Source organism: Eleginops maclovinus, chromosome 23 (genome assembly GCF_036324505.1).
Source record: "Eleginops maclovinus isolate JMC-PN-2008 ecotype Puerto Natales chromosome 23, JC_Emac_rtc_rv5, whole genome shotgun sequence".
Lineage (NCBI taxonomy): Eukaryota > Metazoa > Chordata > Actinopteri > Perciformes > Eleginopidae > Eleginops > Eleginops maclovinus.
The window spans coordinates 18,588,809-18,608,124 of NC_086371.1; the positions used below are offsets into that span (position 1 = coordinate 18,588,809).

Genomic DNA, 19,316 nt, shown 5'->3' on the forward strand with positions numbered 1-19,316 from the left:
ATTGCTTGTATGTCTCCTTAACCCTTGTCTAAACATAAATTCCAATTTGAGTCCTAAACCTTCATTTGAAACGAGAAAAAAATATCCATCCTGCAGAAGATTTTCTATCCCTGTGAGGGAATTTGGTCCTCTTTAACAGCAGAAATACAAGTGCACGCACACACAGCTACAGCCGGTTCCCCCTTTGCGATAACTCCTACAAAACGCCTGTCATCCTTACTCAGTCATACACAAGCAGGGAGTCAGCGCAAGCCGATGGATCAATTTACTACAGAAAAGCTGTGGCATTCTTCAAATGTAATGGGCTTTGATGTGACGCTGAGCTGCATTACAGAGCCCTGCTGAAGCCACTGAAACCTCTTTTCATCTGCCTGCTTCCTATGCAAAGGACGCCGGCAGGAAACGTGCCTCGCTTCTGCTATGCTGTGGTTTTTCATTATTATTCTTGTGTTTAGAGCCGTGTGGCTCAGAGCATGCACACATACACTCGCACATCCTCATTTTACTTTACATTAATTTATGTTTTTTCCAGATGCATGTGAAATAACTTCTTCCTTCCAGCTTGTTTCATATGATTGGTTCTGCCTGCCAGCCAAACTTTTGACCCACTTTATGACACTCACATTCGGTTATCATAACAAAAAAAAAGGCCTTACTCTTGTGAGATTTCTCTTTGTTTATAAAGTATGATCCGCCTGTGTAACACTCCTTCCACAGCTTCAGACTGCCTCCTGGTGGAAGGTTGCTTCGTAGCATGTGTGTGCATTGGTACTTTTCTGTGAGGAAGGTTTTGCAAATTGATGACTCTCTGCACTGTCTCCCTTTAAAATATATACATTGGTAAAATTGACTCTTCCAATTGGACATACACTTAAAATATGGGGTCTTTCTTTTATAGCTTTTGTTTCTAACCACAAGAGTAAACCCAAGGCTGCCTTCACCCAGCACCCTGCGGCACTTCACAGTTCTCGGCCATTTTCTGTTCAAATTCAAGTGCCTTTTTATATCAGTATGTGAGACACGTTACACTGCCATTGCCCCTCCTTTTTTACCAATTGTTATCATGCTGGGAATTGCAATACATCCAACCCCTACCATTTGGCTTGTGATGCCCGCTTAATGGCCACACAATTGGCTGACCCAACTTTCAAATCACTTTGTCAGGCTCATTAAATAAAGATAATGCAGAATTTGCTTTGAAAAGCTTTATTTATAATAATACTTAAAAAGTCATCCAGGGGGCAAGCGGATAAACAATAATACCATCAACATTATTTACTGCTCTTGGCTTGGAGGCAGAGGATTTTATACTGATGAATGAGACATAAATTGCTTTGTTTCAGTAGGTAGTTTGTTACTGGGACTAATGGGGAGGTATTTGAGCAGGGAGCGCACACAAATTACATGTATTTTAGTATTGCTCAGAGTCCATTGACTGGTGTTAGGCATATTAAACAATGGTTTTATTCATTATAGTGTTTCATTGGAACATATACCATTAAACATTTTATGCCATACTATACCATGACTTATTTATGCAAAAATATGTCCAAAAATATGTAGGTAGTACAGCACATAATAAGAACACATCCATGAAACTTTTCACAGCCTTTCCCATATAAGTTTGAAAGTTTTACTAAAGAGGGATTCATTGTCGAGAAAGGGTCACTTGTTGCCTTACATGTACAGAATTAGAAGTTATTTATTTTCAAATGGATTGCCATTTTATCATGAAGTAAAATGCACACATGGTGTAGAGATAACGTTCTCCTTCAAACAGAGTAAAAACAACACAGGAGACGGATTACTGTGATCACCAATTTATTCCTTTAAAGTTGGCATCTATAAGAAATAAAAGAGACAGGCAAAATATGAATGATTTGAAAAAGAGAGTCAAACTGCAGCTGAGATTCAGAAAATAAAATACAGACCCTAACAAAGATGTTCTGATAATTAAAAGAGGCCAGAGGAACTCACCTCAATGTCTGTGGGCTTGTAGTCATGCAGTTACCACAAGGGTTTACAAGGCAAGTAATTCAAATATTCTATAGTATCTCAATCCCTTTTTATCTGTGAGAGAACGTTGATAATTTCTGGTAGCAGCAAGAAAGTGACCTTTTATGATTCATGTTCTTTTCAGTGAAATCAACAATTATAGCTTAAAAACAAGCTGTGATATCTGGCACTGTAAAGTCTTTCACTTAAATCTCGATCCTGGAGGGCTATACAAATGTCAGCGTATTAACTAAGGTCAATTCATCCATCTTCAGAGAAAGTGTTCCTTGATCTTAAATAGTGTAAGTGTCCAGGAGTTCAGTGGTCAGTCTGTTTTTTAGGTAACCAATACTGCTCCACTATCCAATAGTCTATGCATTGGTTGGCCCAAGTGGAATATTTCTGAGCATATCTCACGATTACCCATTTTATTTTATTTTACCATTTTATATATTTACCACACAAGCAGGGCTGCTGTACTGCATCACACAAACTGTATCTATGAGTATGTTTTCTAATTCTGACTGTTCAAGGTGATATGTTGGTCATGAAGAGACAGTAGTTCAATATCCACCATACAGAAGGCAAGAGGGTTGATGACTAACATCAGAGTTCATGGTGTAGAGAAGATAAACTATTCCTTTAAATCACATAACATGGGTATATCTATGGCACATTTATCAAGGTAAAAAAAAGCTCTTATGCTTCACTCAGTTAAAGAAATACTTCACCCCAAAAATGACCATTTGTATATTAATTACTTTCTCTGAATTCTTGAAGAAAACTATTTTTATTGCCTACACGATAAAGGAAGAATAACAAAACTGGAAAACATTCTTGATGAATTTAAGTAAATGGGGGCAAAAACGTCCCTTAACATTTTCATTTAGAGGAGGAAGTATTCCTTTAAAGCTTGTATTTGTTCGCCACATTGCTGCGGCGCCATTCCGTGGAATGTAGCACTATGTTGAATAAAAAATCAATCAAGAAAAAAAGAGGAAAACATAGAAAGTGTAAGACTTGCAGCCTCCTGCTGGCCCAGGCACTCAAAGGCAGCATGTCTGGTAGGAGAGGGGCCACACATGGGGAGATGCATCTAGGTCCAGGCACCTCGTCAAACACTCACTAAATTATTTTACAGCTATTTCTACACAACAGATGGTAAACACTTTGTCCCACATTAATTCCTAACCACTGACAGTAGCCATTTTCAATGCTGACACCACGCCATATGAAATTTAAAAAATGGATAATGAGATCATGAAAATGGCGCCAGAGAAAAGTACTTATTTACAGCTGACAGGCATACATACAGAGCTGCATCATCACACAGGACCATACTGTAAAACAAAGCTGGTACAGCACGCCTCCCATTCCTGATCTCCTCAATGTCATTATTTCAGACTTTTCCCGCCACTTGATGACAAATCCAGAAAGTCACGCAGCAGCAGTTCTCATTATTAAAAAAAGATACTCCAATCATTGCCCTTTCATGTGAAACTATAAATTATTATTGCAATGTCTAATACTAAATAGGGACATCTACATTATTTAATAGTATAAAATGAGCCATAGTCAATTGCTGCCAAGACCAATAGACGCAACTAAAGTACCGGAGTTACAAGCAGTGCCCTATGGCTAATATCCAAATCACTGTAATAATGATGCTCATAGTCCTGAAACATTGTCTAAAAATCTCTACAAAGTGTGTTTGCTAGTTATGTTAATTCCCAAACCACGCTATGTTAATGCAAAGAGTCTGATTTGAATAGCCATACATAACAGCTCAGCATACTATCCAAGGTTGGCTGATGCTGCATGTTCCTCATGTATACAATAATTGGGAGAAAAAACAGTGACACCTGGTGCTTAGTCTTATAAACTGATTTAGTTGATCAAGAATTAATAATTCCACCTTCAATGGACCTAAGCAAGAAGCATCTTTGGTCAGCCAAGTACAACGTGTATTAAGGAAATACTCTGAACCCATGGGGATGATGAAGGTGTAAAGAACACATGCAAACTCCCAAACAAGCCCAATGTACAACTGTAATGTGTAAAAATCACTTCTGCTATTAACCAGAGGATTTGGTGATGCAGGGCAGACCCAGCTCCAATCTCTGTGTGGATGGATTCATTGGTTTATCATTGTCACAATACCACTGAGCTAAGGGAGGGTCTAGCTCTGAGAAAAGTACTCCAGGACAAGGCGGAGGTGTCCCAAGCGGTCTTTGAGGGAGGTCAGGGACAGGACAGTGGTTTGATAGGCAGGGTCCAGCTGCAGGACGGACAGCAGCCACCAGCACCAGGCCGGACCATTGGAAGAGGCCTAGAGGATAGTAACACAGGATTAGCATAGAAAAATGCATAAACTATCACGCACAGCCAGTCAAGAATTCACAAGAAATAATACATTTGTGGAAAAAAACTCAGAATTAAGGTCACACATATTAGGAATTGGAAAAAAAGAACCAATCTTGCTGAGAAAAACAGTGTTGTTCCTTGACAAAAAACCCAATTAAAAAAAACCATTCACACCATTTTTTCATTTATTTTTGTATCTGCGAGAGCATCCTTTTTTCTTCTTTTTTTAGTTTTCTTTTCTTAAATGTACGACTAATCCTTCACATTTTTTGTTATTTTTCAGGATGCTCCCTAATTATTCTTATTTCTAAAATTACCCCTCATTTTCAATGATAGTTTCACAAGATGGAAGAAATGTGTGCGATACAGTTTGATTGGTAAAGTATATACTGAATCAGCACAAAACAATAACTAAACTGTGACAAAAAAAATCAATTATTATTTTCCTAGTGATGAATAATTACTAGTTATTATAACTTAAGCGTGTTTAAATTACCATTCCATCACAAATAAATAAATTAATGGACCATGGATAAAACATAATTAAAAAAACACAGAGGTAAGTGGACATACTAGATAGCTACTTGGAAAGTTCTTCGATGCATTAACCTTAGCTATGTTAATAATGACTCACAAAAGGCATAAATAGATAGAAAAGTCATACTGGTGTGTAATAAAATAAAATTTTAGCTGTGGGATACATGAGAAGAGCAAATAATTGCTCTGTGGTTCCTGGAAGTTGCTAGAAAAAGGGTTGTGATTAAAGCTACAGTAAGAACCACATTTGTGCTAACCTGAATGTCCTCATCCTTGTCTGGCATGTTGCCGTACTGTCTGTTGATCTGCTCGCGGATGCGGATGCCCAGACGCTGGTACCAGTCCTGAGCCTGCTGGTACACACTGTCATGGAGACCCTCTAGAAGCTCCAACTCACTGCCATCAACCTGCAAGAAAATTGAGAAGAGGTTCAAGTTGTAATATTTTCAGTGGATCTTCTTTTTGTTTTGCTGTTAGTAAATAATCTCTGTGACCCTGACCTTCAGGTCCTCCAGGTACTCGATATCAGCGGTGTGGTAGCCATCTCGCTGACCTCTCTTCAGCACCTTAAACCTGCTGCAGCCAACTGCGTCCACAAAGGAGCGTCCATCAGGCAGCAGCTCCAGGCTGAGGATCTCCAACATGCAGCCATTGTCTGCAAACCTGAGGCACAGGAGGAAAAATATTACAGTCTCAAATTTATACACTGGTTTATTATTCCTTAATTTGATGTATCAAAACAAAAATAGGTCAGAATAGGTAGCGCTTTCTTTGAAGACCACATCTGTAGTTCATTATGACGATAATTATAGTAATTATGTTGCTGTCAAAATAATGCTTTCGGATTCATCATAAGAAAGAACATTTCTTAACAAAGGGATTGTTTACGATAACATTTTTTTAAAAAGTGTTGTATGTCCTATAAAAGGCTTTACTAGTATGGCACTTAAACTGTCAAAGTGAGTCATACTATATTATATAGTAACAGTGTAGTATTATAAAATACCAAATAACATTAAATCATAGGATTGCACATTCTATAGTGTGCCATCAGTATGTGATTAATAGCTCGTAGTATATTATGTTATAAAAATGTACCTCTCCGACATCAATCAGAAATCCAGGCAGGAGCATACATAAAAAGGTTCAGAAGGTTTATAATAATTTCCTGTGTTTGTATAATCTTAGCAAAGTGGCTTGTCATTGACGTTTAGATTAAAATCAGAAAAATTTCATACATTTAATTGACTTCTTTTTTAAAGCGGGGGGTCCACTAAAATGTTATTAATGAGGCAGACCAACACATAAAGTTTAATAAAATAATCAATCTAATGAGTTGCAGAGGCAGAATGATTTAAAACAACATCATTTTGCTCATTGTTTGCGTAGTTTAGTATTAGTTGCGATGGATATTTATTTATTAACTGCTGGGAAATTGCAGTGGCATCAATACATTACATGGCATCAAACTAGAAACAGATATCTGATGGAGAACGAAAAGATTCCGGCACCAGATTGGTGACCATGCTGCTATTTCCCACCCACTCAGGGTCACTTATGACTGATCTAAACTTTGCCCACTGTGCTGCCTGCTTGTGCTCACACTGCTGAAAATCCCGTCAGGCTCCACCTCGCCTGCCGCAAGCTTCACAGTGAGGTAAATCTCGAAAATAGTCTCCCCATACCCACAGTCCTAATAACTGTACACACCTGTGGAAATGTACAGACCTTTACCTCACTCGTCTAAACTGGCTATATTTCAATGCTGCTTTAGTTAACACACAATTATCTACCCAAATCAAAACATTCTTTATAAAAAACTAAAAGAGTAACTTGCATACCCCTTGCCATGCTCATAGCTGCACATCCCAAACTTTTTGGTGCCAGTCTCCATGCAGCGACGCATCATCAGCCGATATCGAGGTTCAAAGATGTGCAGGGGGCAGGGCACGCCAGGGTACGCCACCGTGCAAACAAATATAGGGATGTCCTTAGTTAGACTACAAAGGAGAGGACAGAAGAGAAAAGAGAATATAAGCTGAGGCAGGAACAAAAAGATAAATGTAAATAAGGGAGAGATTTGTGTGACTAAGCAGGATTAGGGTTACTAGAATGAATCACAGGTGTTAATTGTTTGTGTGGTGGGAGCCTACTTGGACAGTTCTGCCATCTCCATTTCATGGACCTGTTTCCTCTCTGCTAACTGCGAGGGAAAAAGGCTGGTCATGATGTCCTGAAGCAGAACTGTGGGGTTGTACTTCCTGTTTTTAAAGTACTGTGAAGAGAAAAGTGGCCATAATCAGCTATCATTGCAATATTAGGATGCTTATAACCAATAAAAGATACTTTTAAAAAATATTTTTGGACTTCAACACAAAACAAACCCAAGCATTTAAATATATAGTTTGGTGCAATGAAGTCCTGCAAGCAATTTAAAATATGAATATAAGATTTTGGTTTCAGCTTTGTATGCAAGTATTCATCTATTCAAATGGTCATTAAGACAGTGTTATTTATCATGTCCCTATAAATAGATTTACTGAAAGCAACCAACAAAGATTAATGTATCATAGGGCGTTCCTATGGTTTCCGACGAGTACTGACAAATCCTGTTGAGCAGGTAATACATGCAGGTAAGCTTGGAACCCATCAGCTATCGTCTGAGGATCATTTTTATCTATTTATTAGCTTTATGACAATCTGAATCTTTATCCCAATCAGAGGTAAAAACAAATGCTTTAACAGTTATTAATTTTAGAAAAAAATCAAATAAAGTAAATAAATAAAAAACATATACAAAACTAAGAAGGTAAATAAAAATAAAATAGAATGAAAATGTTTTTATAAACATGAGAAGTTGAATGAAAAAAAAACATTTTTTATAATAAAATGTTTTTAATGACAATATAAACGGTGGTGTATTAATGAAAGTATTAATACTGATTCATTTTATTTTTATTTGTATATCTGTTTGTAGAGATAAGCAGCAGACGTCTCTCCATTATAACTCAATTCCTGTGTTTCATGTTGCTAATCGGACTTAAAACAATGTGGGGACCAAGGAAGAGGAATTATTTGCCCTTATATACACTTCCTATATTTGAACCCTTTGAAACCTTTGCTAGGATGATGGCCAAGTACGGTCTGAGATGGTCTTAAATGTGATGAATTGATAATCACCTCTTGTAGTGGCTGTTTACAGAGGGGACAGCGGAGGTTGTGGTCCAGACTCCTCTCTATGCAGTTTTTGCAGAAGGTGTGACCACAGGGAGTGGTGACTGGCTCAAAAAACAACCTTCAGACGAGTGAAACAGCATTTGAAACAGCCAGAATGAGGATGGATGTTTGTGTTGTTTGTAAAGTTCCTAGTGAGTGATTTTGTCGTGCTATGTGTGTTGAACATTAACAAGAGAGAGAGGAGAATAGGATTAACCAGATTTATGACACTAAGACAGCAATGCATTATTGATTAGAGGGAATAGAGGACACCGACCTGATGCAGAGAGGGCACTCAAAGTCTGACACGGTGAGAACACTCAGAGTTTTCTCCCTGCTCTGACCACTTTCACCTGAAAAAGAAAGAGAGCTTTATGATGCCCAGCTGAGGAAAAATTAAGGTTATCATGCAATTTCAAACCATCTGGTAACTGTTACTGCAAAGCTGTTTGTAGCGACAGTGACACAGAGGTTTCATGATGAGGACAATGATGATGAAGATGGCAGTCAATTTATCATAATGGTTTGTCTGTGTGTACACTGCTGTGTGTGCGTGCGTACCTCTGTCTTCCCTCCTCATCATCATCTCCTCGTCCTCCTCAGCAGCAGGGAGGAAGGAGACAGCTTGGCAGAGGCTGAGGCAGCACTCTGTACCCGTATCATGCTTCACCTTGGAACCCTAAACACAGATAAGTTAAGATATCAGAATCAAAATACTTTTTTTTCCAGTGGAAATTGGGTTTTGTGGCACTTAAGAAGAAAAAAATATAATACAAATATTTAAAAACAGAAGGAGTTAAAGTAAGAATGTGCAATAGAAAAATAAAACAAAACACCTTTTTATTTTGGAAGAAATTGGGTTTTCTGTGACATAAAAAGAAAATGTCAATATATATATTTCAAGTAAATAAATATATAAAAAACTGTAGAATTTAAAGTAAGAATGTGTTTTATATAATCATTAGCAGTTAACGTAAACATATCCAACAAATGATAAAATTAAGTAAATTAAAATTAAAAAATGTATATAAATGTTAAAAGTTAAGTAAAAATGTGCACATCATACTGATATATACACCGATCAGCCAAAACTTTATGACAACTGACAGGTGATGTGAAGAACATTGATTAACTTTTTACAAGGGCACCTGTCAGTGGTTAGGCAGCAAGTGAACACTTTGTCCTCAAAGTTGATGTGTTTAAAGCAGGAGAAATGGGCAAGCCTAATGACGTGAGGGACTGTGACAAAGGCCAAATGGTCAGAGCATCTCCAAAACTGAAGTTCTTGTGGGGTGTTCATGGTCTGCAGTGGTCAGTACCTACCAGATTTGGTCCAATGAAGGAAAACCGGTGAACCGGGGACAAGGTCATAGGCGGCAAAGACTCATTGATGCGTGTGGGGAGCGAAGGCAGGCCCGTGTGGTCCAATCCAACAGAAAAGCTACTGTAGCTCAAATTGCTGACATAGTGAATGCTGGTTCTGTTAGAAAGGTGTCAGAACACACAGTGCATCGCAGTTTGTTGCGTATGGGGCTGCGTAGCCGCAGACCAGTCAGGGTGCTCATGCTAACCCCTTCATGGAAACGACAATGGCCTCTTTCACTAGGATGATGCGCCCTGCCACACTACAGAAATGGTTCAGGAATGGTTTGAAGAACACGACAACGAGTTCAAGGTGTTGACTTGGCCTCCAAAATTCCCTCATTTAAAATGGCCGCAAAAGGGGGACCTACCCAATATTAGACAGGTGGTCATAATGTTTTGGCTGATCGGTGTATTACATGTATATTACAAAATATACAGTGGTGTATAAGTTGCAGGAAGAAATTAATGCTGAATTGCATAGTTTAAAAGGGTATGGCTGCTGATGGTGAAGTCAGTCCTTGTGACAATGTATTGACTCATTTTTAAGGTATGTATGTTTTTCCATTCACACCTCCCATGACTGTAAGTTAAAGTGCACATAGCTTACCTGGTGTGCCTCTCTCCTTCCTTTTCCCTCACCTTCATCCCCACACACCTGATTGTCAGGGTGAGTTGGCACCTGGGAGCCACTGAGACTGGTAATGGGGCAGGTCCCTTTCAGGTACTCGGACACCACTTGCAAGATGCAGGACACCTCTTCTGGCACTGCCCTCCCCTCTGCCTCCAGAACCTGCCATTTAAATTATGTTGTAATATAAAATGAGTGACATACGAGGTATGAATGTAAAAGTGTTTTTTTGTACCCAGTTTTAGACACCAATATCAAATATATTTTTATAAGTGTAAAAAAACATATTTTCAAACATGTGATACACTTTGCATGTGAAATGTATTTAAATTATACACTGTTTAAATTCAATAGTTGTGAAAGTAATGTAACTTCTTACATTTGGTTATTTCACTACCACGTATTTTGGACTGGGCTGTAAAACTGAAAAGTCCTAAGACATAAGTTTAAACATTAAAGAGCCACTATTAACCATAAACTAAAACCACCAGACTCAGGGACAGTTTTATCCCACAGGCCATAAGACTACTTAATGCCTGAGCTTGCAATATTTGTAGTGTTTTTTAAAATTTGTTTTATGTCTTGTAATTGCATTGTTGAGGAACCAGTGATCCTGGTTGTTCATTCATTGCATACAACACTGTAGTTCTGTCTATGATATGACATAATATATAAATGTCTGTGCATCTCTAAGCAGTTGACCAATCACAACAGAGCAGGCCAGCTAACCAATCAGAGCAGACTGGGCTCTGGTTTCAGATAGAGGGTGAAAAGAGGTGCTGCAGCACAGGCAGGATGAGAGAAATAAAGACTTTTCTGAACATTAAAGCATGGAACCATGCCACAGTAAAGGCACAAACAACAATTATGAACCTGAAAATGACTCATAACTTATGGGAGGTAACTGATCACCTCATAGACGTGCATGACAGATGTAGAGGTGTCAGTCTGCATCTGGCATTGCTGCTATTTTCACAGAAAAATGATAAAAAGCGAAAATAAAACAATACATGCAACTGTATCACTTTATATAAACATAGCTAAGCTGTTTTGAATTATGATCCCATACATCCCAATTAAAATCTTGGTGTTCCTTTCCCTTAAAGAACCCTTTGGCGAGCGATTACAAAAATCAACATACCTTCTTGATCTGGCTCTTTGCAGGGGCAAAGTCAGCTTGGAGTTTTAGGCAACGGTGGAACTGGATGAGGGCATCTGTCTGCTGACCCATTTCCAGCAGTACATTCCCTTTACGAAAAAAGCCCTGCACAAATAGAAAAGGGACATCACACCACTTCCTGTATGAATGAAAGAAGTCTCTAAAGCATCTCATTGCATAACAAAAAAAAGTCATCAATAAGTCTATGTAACTTATATTTATAATCCCCTATTTTTGCAAAAGATAAATGATGTGAAATTGGAAATGTGAGGACATGTTTGTTGCAAACGTCTCGAAAAAACAATATAAATTAATATATACTACAGGGAGCATTGCTTCATTTGCAGCGAGCCACCCACTGGCTGAATGACATTATGACATACTGTAAGTAGCTGTTTGCATAACTTTGTAAATGACATAACATCAATAGAAGCAGAGAAAATCGCTTTGTATACTTAGACTAAACTCTAAAAATACAAGGGCCCACACCTTTTTCTTTGTAGTTATGTGTGTTGTTACATGCATGTTACAAAACCAACAGTGCAGTGCATTTTTCGGTTCGATTCAGCATTGACTTGCACAGGGTGGTGAACTGAAGTGAAGCCCTAAAATTGGTGTTGTTAATGGATATCTTCAAATAGAGATTATACAAGCGAGAGTAGTGTATCTGTTGAACACTGTCAAAGTCACTCACCTCAGTCCAGTTAGGGCGAAGGCAGCAGAGGTAGTCGAGGTCTTTCAGGGCATCAGAGAAACGCATCAGGCCCCAGTTGGCTTCAGCTCGGTCCATTTTCAAACTCTGATCATGTGGGACTGAGGATGAAACAAAAACAGAAGAGAGAGTAAAATAAAGACATTATATTGGCTCGTTTGGGTGTGACTTGAATGCTTAGACATTATTTACATGCCTTTCTACACACAAACATTACCAATTTGTATTGCTATTACAGAATCAGAATCAGGTTTATTGCCAAGAAGGTTTGCAAATCCAATTAAATATTGTTCATACTTTAAACAAATAAAGAAAAATATTTACATAGAATATAAATATATAAAAAAGTAAAACTAAGCACATTGAAAATATGACAAGATGCAGTTTATTACACTTTAACGTGGCAAACTGTGAATGCTTAAAAAGGAGGAAGATTTATACTGAGATGTGCAAAATTAAAAAGAAGAGAATTTGCTCACATGATGTGCAATAATGTAATTCATAATGTTTAGGAAAAGTTCAAAATATGTTGTATATGCACAATCGCTTTACGGTAATTTTCCATTGTACTTTGTCTTAATGAAAAAAATATCTTATTTCAACTACAACACCAATGTGTGCATGAGTGTGCATTCAAGGAGCCACTATTATATAAAGCTGTTGATTCACTCAAGTCTTTGCTTTGACTGGGCACAGACTTTAATTACAGACAGTCCTTTAACAATGCCCACTTTATGAAATAATAAATCAAAAAGTCACGGCACAACCTCAAACATCCAAAGGCAAGAAAATAACATGATGTAAACAACCAATCGGCCCGACGCGGATTATTGCATAAGTTTGAAGAGGGCTGGAGCGAGGGAAGCAGCAGCATTTAATTGGGTTTGCAGAGATGGCAAACAGGTAGGTTATCCAACAATACACTTATTCACCAAAGCACGAACACTCCCATGATCCTAGGACAACTTCTGACAAGATACACTCATCTAGGGCAGAAGTTGTCTCTTACCTTTTGCTGCTGCTGCATGGAGAAAATAGGGTCAATACAGACAGAGGATAAGTAACTGTGAGGACAATATCATCTGTTTGCAAGGGTGTTTCTATAAATCTAATAAAAATACTACACCACATCCTCATTTCCGTCTTTTCCAACCATGATATGACCACATAAATGTGACAGCTGACATACACAGGCGACAAGTTACACCAGACAGTGCATCTTTCTAATGCAGCACATAAAATGAGTTTTTCTTCTGGAAAGGGGGCATCTAGAGACTTGTTTACTGACCCAGTTATATAGTCAGGTCATCAATAGCTATTATGAATACAAGGCTTCCAGATCTGTGCTTGACCCACCGACACCTGCTGTGTCTCACTGCTGTGCAAATTAGGACTGGACAGCAGAATGGGCTGCACTATCAGTCACCAGCACTGGGCACAAGCCAAAACTGTGAGCAGTGCGTAAAGGTAGGACTCTGAACTGTCTTCCTCCTTACTTAATCCTGGGAAACTGTTTATACAAGCAGAGCTGCAGGCTTGGGTTGACACAAAAAGGGAACAAACGCACTGTATTGTTGTCATGGTGATGTGAATGTGTCCCTTACCTAAGTGTAACCCTTCGTTGGCGATGCGTAAAGCTTCCGTGAAGTCGTTAGATTTGAGCTTCTCCTGTACTTGGCACTTTGTCTTTGTCTCGTCGGGGCAGCACTTCTCGATAATGCTGATGAGCAGGACGTTGTTCTTCATGCTTTTCACCTCTCTTTGTTTTAACCTCTCTTTGCACGACGGGCATTTGGACGGCAGGTAGCCCCCCACGCACCTCCGGCAGAACGTGTGGCCGCACGCCATGGTCACCGGCTCGCACATCAGGAAGAGGCAGAGCGGACACTCCAGCATATCCATTGTGGCTGGGTTATGTCACCGAAAAAACGTCCCACGGGAAAATAGGTTGCTTTTTTGGCAAAGCAGCGAGGGGTGATAGTATTGTCTGTGTAATAGTATTGCATGCGCCACTTAAATAACAGACTGACAGCTAACGATCCAGTTAATGTGTCCCTTCTTCGATCACATCTGTTCGAACCCGACCCGGTTTCTTTCTAGCTAAGCTACTCTACAGATATTAATGAGCTATCATAGAATCTTATGCTCACCCTACACATTCCCTTTGCAGACAAAAATGTATCCATTGACCCTATCCATTCTCAGCACTAACTTAGTCTTTGGTTTGGGACACATTACGTCTTCCCCGTTCCACCAGGTTGAATAAAACAAAACTCAGCTTGCAGGTCAATGCGCCGCTTTCCTCGCCACTCCGAACTCCGCAAACGCAACGCGAACCACACCAGAATATTTTCATATTCGTAGTCTTTCTTTTTAGTAGTCCGTGTCCGTTTTTAACCCCTACAGCGACGTATCCACAGCCACAAAGCTGGGTTACTGTGTTACACCATTACGTTACATAAATAAAGACCGCGTGATGCAGCAGCGCGCAATCCAATTGGATGAAAGGAGGGCTCTCTGCCCTGTTGTGAAACCCAAGGATGCCGAGTTTCATAACATAATGCCTGCGACAAAAGTTCTTGGACTTCTTTCGGTATAATTAAAACATCTGGGAGGTATGTTATTAGTGGATAATGTCATGAGTGTGATCACAGTAGTTTCTATAATGCAAATCAATAGTGCAGTATATGGAAAATACCCTGTCGCGCTGTAGGGAATCCCAGCAGAGGATTATGGCAGGGAGGGGGCGGGGGGAGGATCATGACATATAGCCAGTTGTGTTCATCCCCAGATTCTGCTTATATACCCAAAAAATTAGGCCACGTGTAAAATGGCTTGAAAGTCTAGAAGTGAAGACAATATGCTGTGAGTTACTGTTTCCTGCAGTTTTACTCATGACATGACCTGTTAGATAAACTGTTATACAAGTCTTTCTTTGCATGTCAGGTGGTGAAACCTGTCTCTAGGTCTTGTCATATAAATCCTGGTTTAAACACGTTTTATAGCGATTTACTAATAAGTTAGTTACATAACCTTTTTTCCAATGTGTTACTATTAGTTTGCTTGCATTTAAAAAAATATTATTATTTTAACTACGTATTTGCTTGTTCTTGTTTTTATTTTTTATTTCTAATGTCCTCCTATCACTCACTATCATATTTTTCTATGCCTCTTTAAATTTGAATTACCTTTAGTGTGAAAGTTTTCTTTTTCCTAAATATTTTTGCGTTACATATTCTTCCAGTGCATATCACTCAAAATAGTACTGTCAAATTTTGTATGGATTAATGTAAACATACCTGGGTGAACTTGCATTTTTTCACAGGAGTCAAATAAGGAGGTGTTTTTGAATATTTAAATGTACCTGTGAAGGATTTGGCTTTGCGTTGCAATAAAAACAGTTCCATTGAAAGCAACATAACACAGGTCACATTGTATAAATGCTTTATAAATGCAAAAAGGGGAGGGCTTTAGGAGGACTGACTATGTAACCGTTTTCCCTTAAAACATTGAGTTTAAATGAAAACAGCATGTCACTCCCACTGCAATAGTAATTGTCTTTATTGATTTTATTACAAAAACTGAAAGTTCTCACCCAAGTTGGTCAGCTTTATATTTACATTGCCCAATATCCACACAGAAACGGTTAATATTATCTACATAATGGCTTTTAAATAAAACACCATTCATTTCCAGTTAGGATTTCAGTCCAAGTGAAAACACACCAAATGTGTTCATATACTTGCTCAAAGTACAGCATACAAAAAACCAAACACATTTTTGGTGTACAAAAAAGAAGCACGACTACTCGACAGAAAACTTAAGCAATTTCATCAATAATACTGCACATGGCAGCATCCTTGTCCCACATTTTGTCCCTCTTTGCAGTGGGGATGCTCTTATCCTGGTGACCTGCTGCCATACAGCTAGCCCCTGCTTCATCTACATCCATCGGTTCTGTTTTCAGCCTGGGGGCCTGTCCAGAGGAGCAAACCACACTTGGTGCAGCAGACACACTCCTTGTCTCATCACTGGCACCATCCAGGCCCTCTATCTGTGGTAAGTCATCAGGTAGAGAGGCGAGGCACCCCTGGATCATCTCCACCACCCTCTCCAGATGTTTCTGGAACCTCTCGGCTGTCTCCAGTCTCTGTCTCTTCTGCACCTCCATCATTACCCTCAGTGTCTCCCTTGCTTGATGTGGCCTGTACTCATTTATCAGATGGTGCATATGAACAAACAGTAGCTTCAAGTCCTCCAGCTTCTCCTCACGCTTTATACTGCCAGGGCTTTTAATGAGGATGTCTAGCAGGTCCAGAAAGTTCACAAGAATAGACATGTTGAGCTTTTTAAGCTCTCGTTTGTGGTCAAACTGCATAGGATGGAGCCTTTCGATGCCTTGGCTCTCCAGTGGCCGGATGATGAGGTCGTCACACTGAAACTGGTTGCCAAACATCATGTAGCTGTCTCTGATGGGTGGAGGTGGCTTAGGAGCCAGACCCTTGCGGATGTTTTCATCTGTGTACTCTTTGATGTACTGCATAGGCGGCGGTGGCAGGGCACTAACCTGCTGTGGTTCACCCATGATCCTGATCTGAAACGGAAATTTAAAAAATGTAATGATGACTGTGTTGCAAGTTACATGGAAACAAATGTTTATGAGTGCATCCAACTTGTGCTACGCTCTAGTGCTTATTGTCTATTACACCATTATTTGAGTACCAAGAACACAAAATAATTACAGACAATGGCAATATTCAATTCCCAGAGTATTGATTTGAGTATTTGATTGAATTGTTATTGCTGTGGCCAGTCCAGTGATTCATACGACGTTAGTCATACGTATTTTTTGTTAACAGTGATATGATACGTTTAATTGTCTTCTCTTGTTTTGTATATTAATTATGATTGTCAACAAACGAACCGGTATGGGCTGCTGTATAAAAAAAACCACACATGATAAAATACTAACCTTGGATGTTGTGGAGTAAAATCATAAAATGTATGGATTGTAACATTGCAAGTAAACGCTATTTAAAACTCTAAACCTTTCATAATTAGGTTCAACCTCTTTGTAGAAAGAGTCTCCATAACATGTAATGTGATAGAAAGTTGCTAGTGGTTGGTAACTTAACAAGCGAGCAGTGCAAGTAACGTTAGCGGCTAACTGTCTTAATGATTAGTGATCAGATATGATCATTTACTATCTGAACATGTGTTCACATTTGGATTGTGTTGCTCTTTAGCTAACAACCGGTCATAATTGTTAGCTAAACCAATGCTGTTTAGAGAAAAATAAAACGTAGCTAGCTAACTAGCAATGCGGGCTAGCAGTGGACAGTACTTGTGCTAACCTCTGCTTACTAGCTTATAACCGCGATATCGCACAATAACAAATGACGCGAATGGAAAAACAGCGATAATACTTGTACAAACCTCTTAAAAGACTCCTCAGTTCCTGAAGGTACACTTAAGGTATTAAATGTCACCGAGTTATCAAATTGGACATGTAGCGTTTAGCTACACAGACAATAGCTCATGACTAGCCTTACGTTCACTGACATGAAGGTTCTGTCATTGGCTGACTGAACGCCTTCTTCTTCTCATCTTCCAATGGTTTCATGGCGGGCGGCAGCCTATCGTATGAGGCGCATTACCGTCACCTACTGTGCTGGACTGTGGATAACCAACAGGAGACCATTAATGTGTGAAGTCATTTGTGTAGCACTACACTATGATAGTAACAGTGGTGGGGAAAGTACTCAGATCTTGTAATTGAGTAAAAATAGAAGTACCAGATTGAGGGAATACTCAAGTACAAGTAGAAAAGTATTAGCATCGAAATATACTTAAAGTACCAAAAGTAAAAATACTCGTTATGCAAACCGGTCCATTTCAGAACAATATAACTATATGTTTTGATTATAATTATTGATGCATTAAAGGTATATCAAAGCTGGTAAAGGTGCAGCTAGTTTTAATGACTTTGTATACTGCATGTTAGAATTGGAATTTAATCCAGGTGTAACTAAAGTCTTATTTAAGTGTTGATTATATTTCTTGTTATAAATCAAAATCTGCAAAGTAACTGAAGGTAGTAAATGTGGATAATTAAATGTAAGGGAATAATAGTACACCAGTTACCTCTGGATTGTAGTGCAGTAGAAGTACAAAGTAGCATAAAATGGAAATACTCAAGTAAAGTTTCAAGTTTCAAGGTTTCAAGGTTTCAAGGTTTTATTTGTCATATGCACAGCAGATACAGCGTATATGTTGGCAATGAAAATCTTATGTCGCGTGCTCCTCCAACAACTCAACATACATGGTGCAAATAACATAAATAAAATAGTGCAAAAAGAGAGAAGAATATTTACAGTAACAACAATAAAGATTTGAGGATGTGAAATATATACATATGTGGAATACATTGAAAGTATTTAAATACTTGTGGAATGAGGAGGTATGGGCAGATGCATATATTATGTATAGCAGATGTATATGGCAGATATGTATAATATATAGATATGTGTACTATAAACAGATATGTATGGCAGATGTGTATAATATATATATATATATATATATGTATGTGTGTAAAAAGATGTGAGTAGACATTCACAGAGGTCAGGAGTTCAGCAGTCTTATAGCCTGTGGTATAAAACTGTCCCTGAGTCTGGTGGTCTTGGTCCGGATGCTGCGGTACCGTCTGCCAGACGGCAGCAGACAGAACAGATTGTTGCTGGGGTGATGGGGGTCCTTTAATATCCTACCGGCCTTCTTCCTACACCGCTGGGTGTAGAGGTCCTCCATGGATGGCAGCTCCGTCCTGGTGATGTGCTGAGCAGTTTTCACCACCCTCTGTAGAGTCTTACGGTTGAGGGCGGTGCAACTGCCATACCAGGCGGTGATGCAGCCAGTCAGGATACTCTCGATGGTGCACCTGTAGAAGTTGCAGAGTATCCTGGAGTCCAAGTACAAGTACTTCAAAATTGTACTTAAGTTCTCTACTTGAGAAAATGTACTTAGTTACTTCCCACCTCTGGATAGTAATAGTAGTAACAGTTATAATAGTAGTGAAGTTTTTATATATTTTACACAAGAAAGTCCTTATGGTGGTGCTATTGCATTCATCAAATCTTCCACATTTTATCAGATATCAGGATCAATTGTGCAAGTGTTGTAAGACGAATGTCAGAGGATGGAAAAGTGTTGGTGAAAAAAGTTGGACTTTCCAAAACTTTTAAAAATCCAGTATTTTCCTTCAAAGCGTAGAAATCCATTGTTGTTTGAAGTGATAATCAATAGTTTTCATTACAAAACCAACCAATTACTTGCAATAT

The 19,316-nt window shown here is 38.8% G+C and overlaps 2 protein-coding genes across 2 annotated transcripts; both read right to left on the reverse strand.

Moving 5' to 3' along the window:
* Positions 1-1,804: 1,804 nt before the first annotated feature.
* On the reverse strand, positions 1,805-14,434 carry lonrf4 (LON peptidase N-terminal domain and ring finger 4). Its single transcript, XM_063876776.1, has 12 exons — positions 13,581-14,434; positions 11,959-12,077; positions 11,247-11,369; positions 10,085-10,267; positions 8,674-8,791; positions 8,390-8,465; positions 8,077-8,191; positions 7,050-7,171; positions 6,738-6,896; positions 5,397-5,559; positions 5,154-5,303; positions 1,805-4,324 (listed from the first exon to the last, which is right to left on the reverse strand). Exons 1-12 carry the CDS (start codon positions 13,876-13,878, stop codon positions 4,175-4,177), a joined length of 1,776 nt encoding a protein of 591 aa, XP_063732846.1. The 5' UTR covers positions 13,879-14,434; the 3' UTR covers positions 1,805-4,174.
* A 1,085-nt stretch (positions 14,435-15,519) lies between these two features.
* On the reverse strand, positions 15,520-17,574 carry med7 (mediator complex subunit 7). The gene is made up of 2 exons (XM_063877344.1): positions 17,413-17,574; positions 15,520-16,570 (listed from the first exon to the last, which is right to left on the reverse strand). The coding sequence occupies exon 2, from the start codon at positions 16,559-16,561 to the stop codon at positions 15,797-15,799; it is 765 nt and encodes a 254-aa protein (XP_063733414.1). The 5' UTR covers positions 16,562-16,570; positions 17,413-17,574; the 3' UTR covers positions 15,520-15,796.
* Between the last annotated feature and the right edge of the window lie 1,742 nt (positions 17,575-19,316).

Coding starts and splice junctions, on each gene's coding strand:
- lonrf4 (XM_063876776.1), bottom strand. CDS start 13,878: ATGGATATGCTGGAGTGTCCGCTCTGCCTCTTCCTGATGTGCGAGCCG. Junction 8,466..8,673: donor GATGAGGAGGGAAGACAGAG/GTACGCACGCAC, acceptor TTTCTTTTTCAG/GTGAAAGTGGTCAGAGCAGG. Junction 5,560..6,737: donor AGCTATGAGCATGGCAAGGG/GTATGCAAGTTA, acceptor CCTGTGCCTCAG/GTTTGCAGACAATGGCTGCA.
- med7 (XM_063877344.1), bottom strand. CDS start 16,561: ATGGGTGAACCACAGCAGGTTAGTGCCCTGCCACCGCCGCCTATGCAG.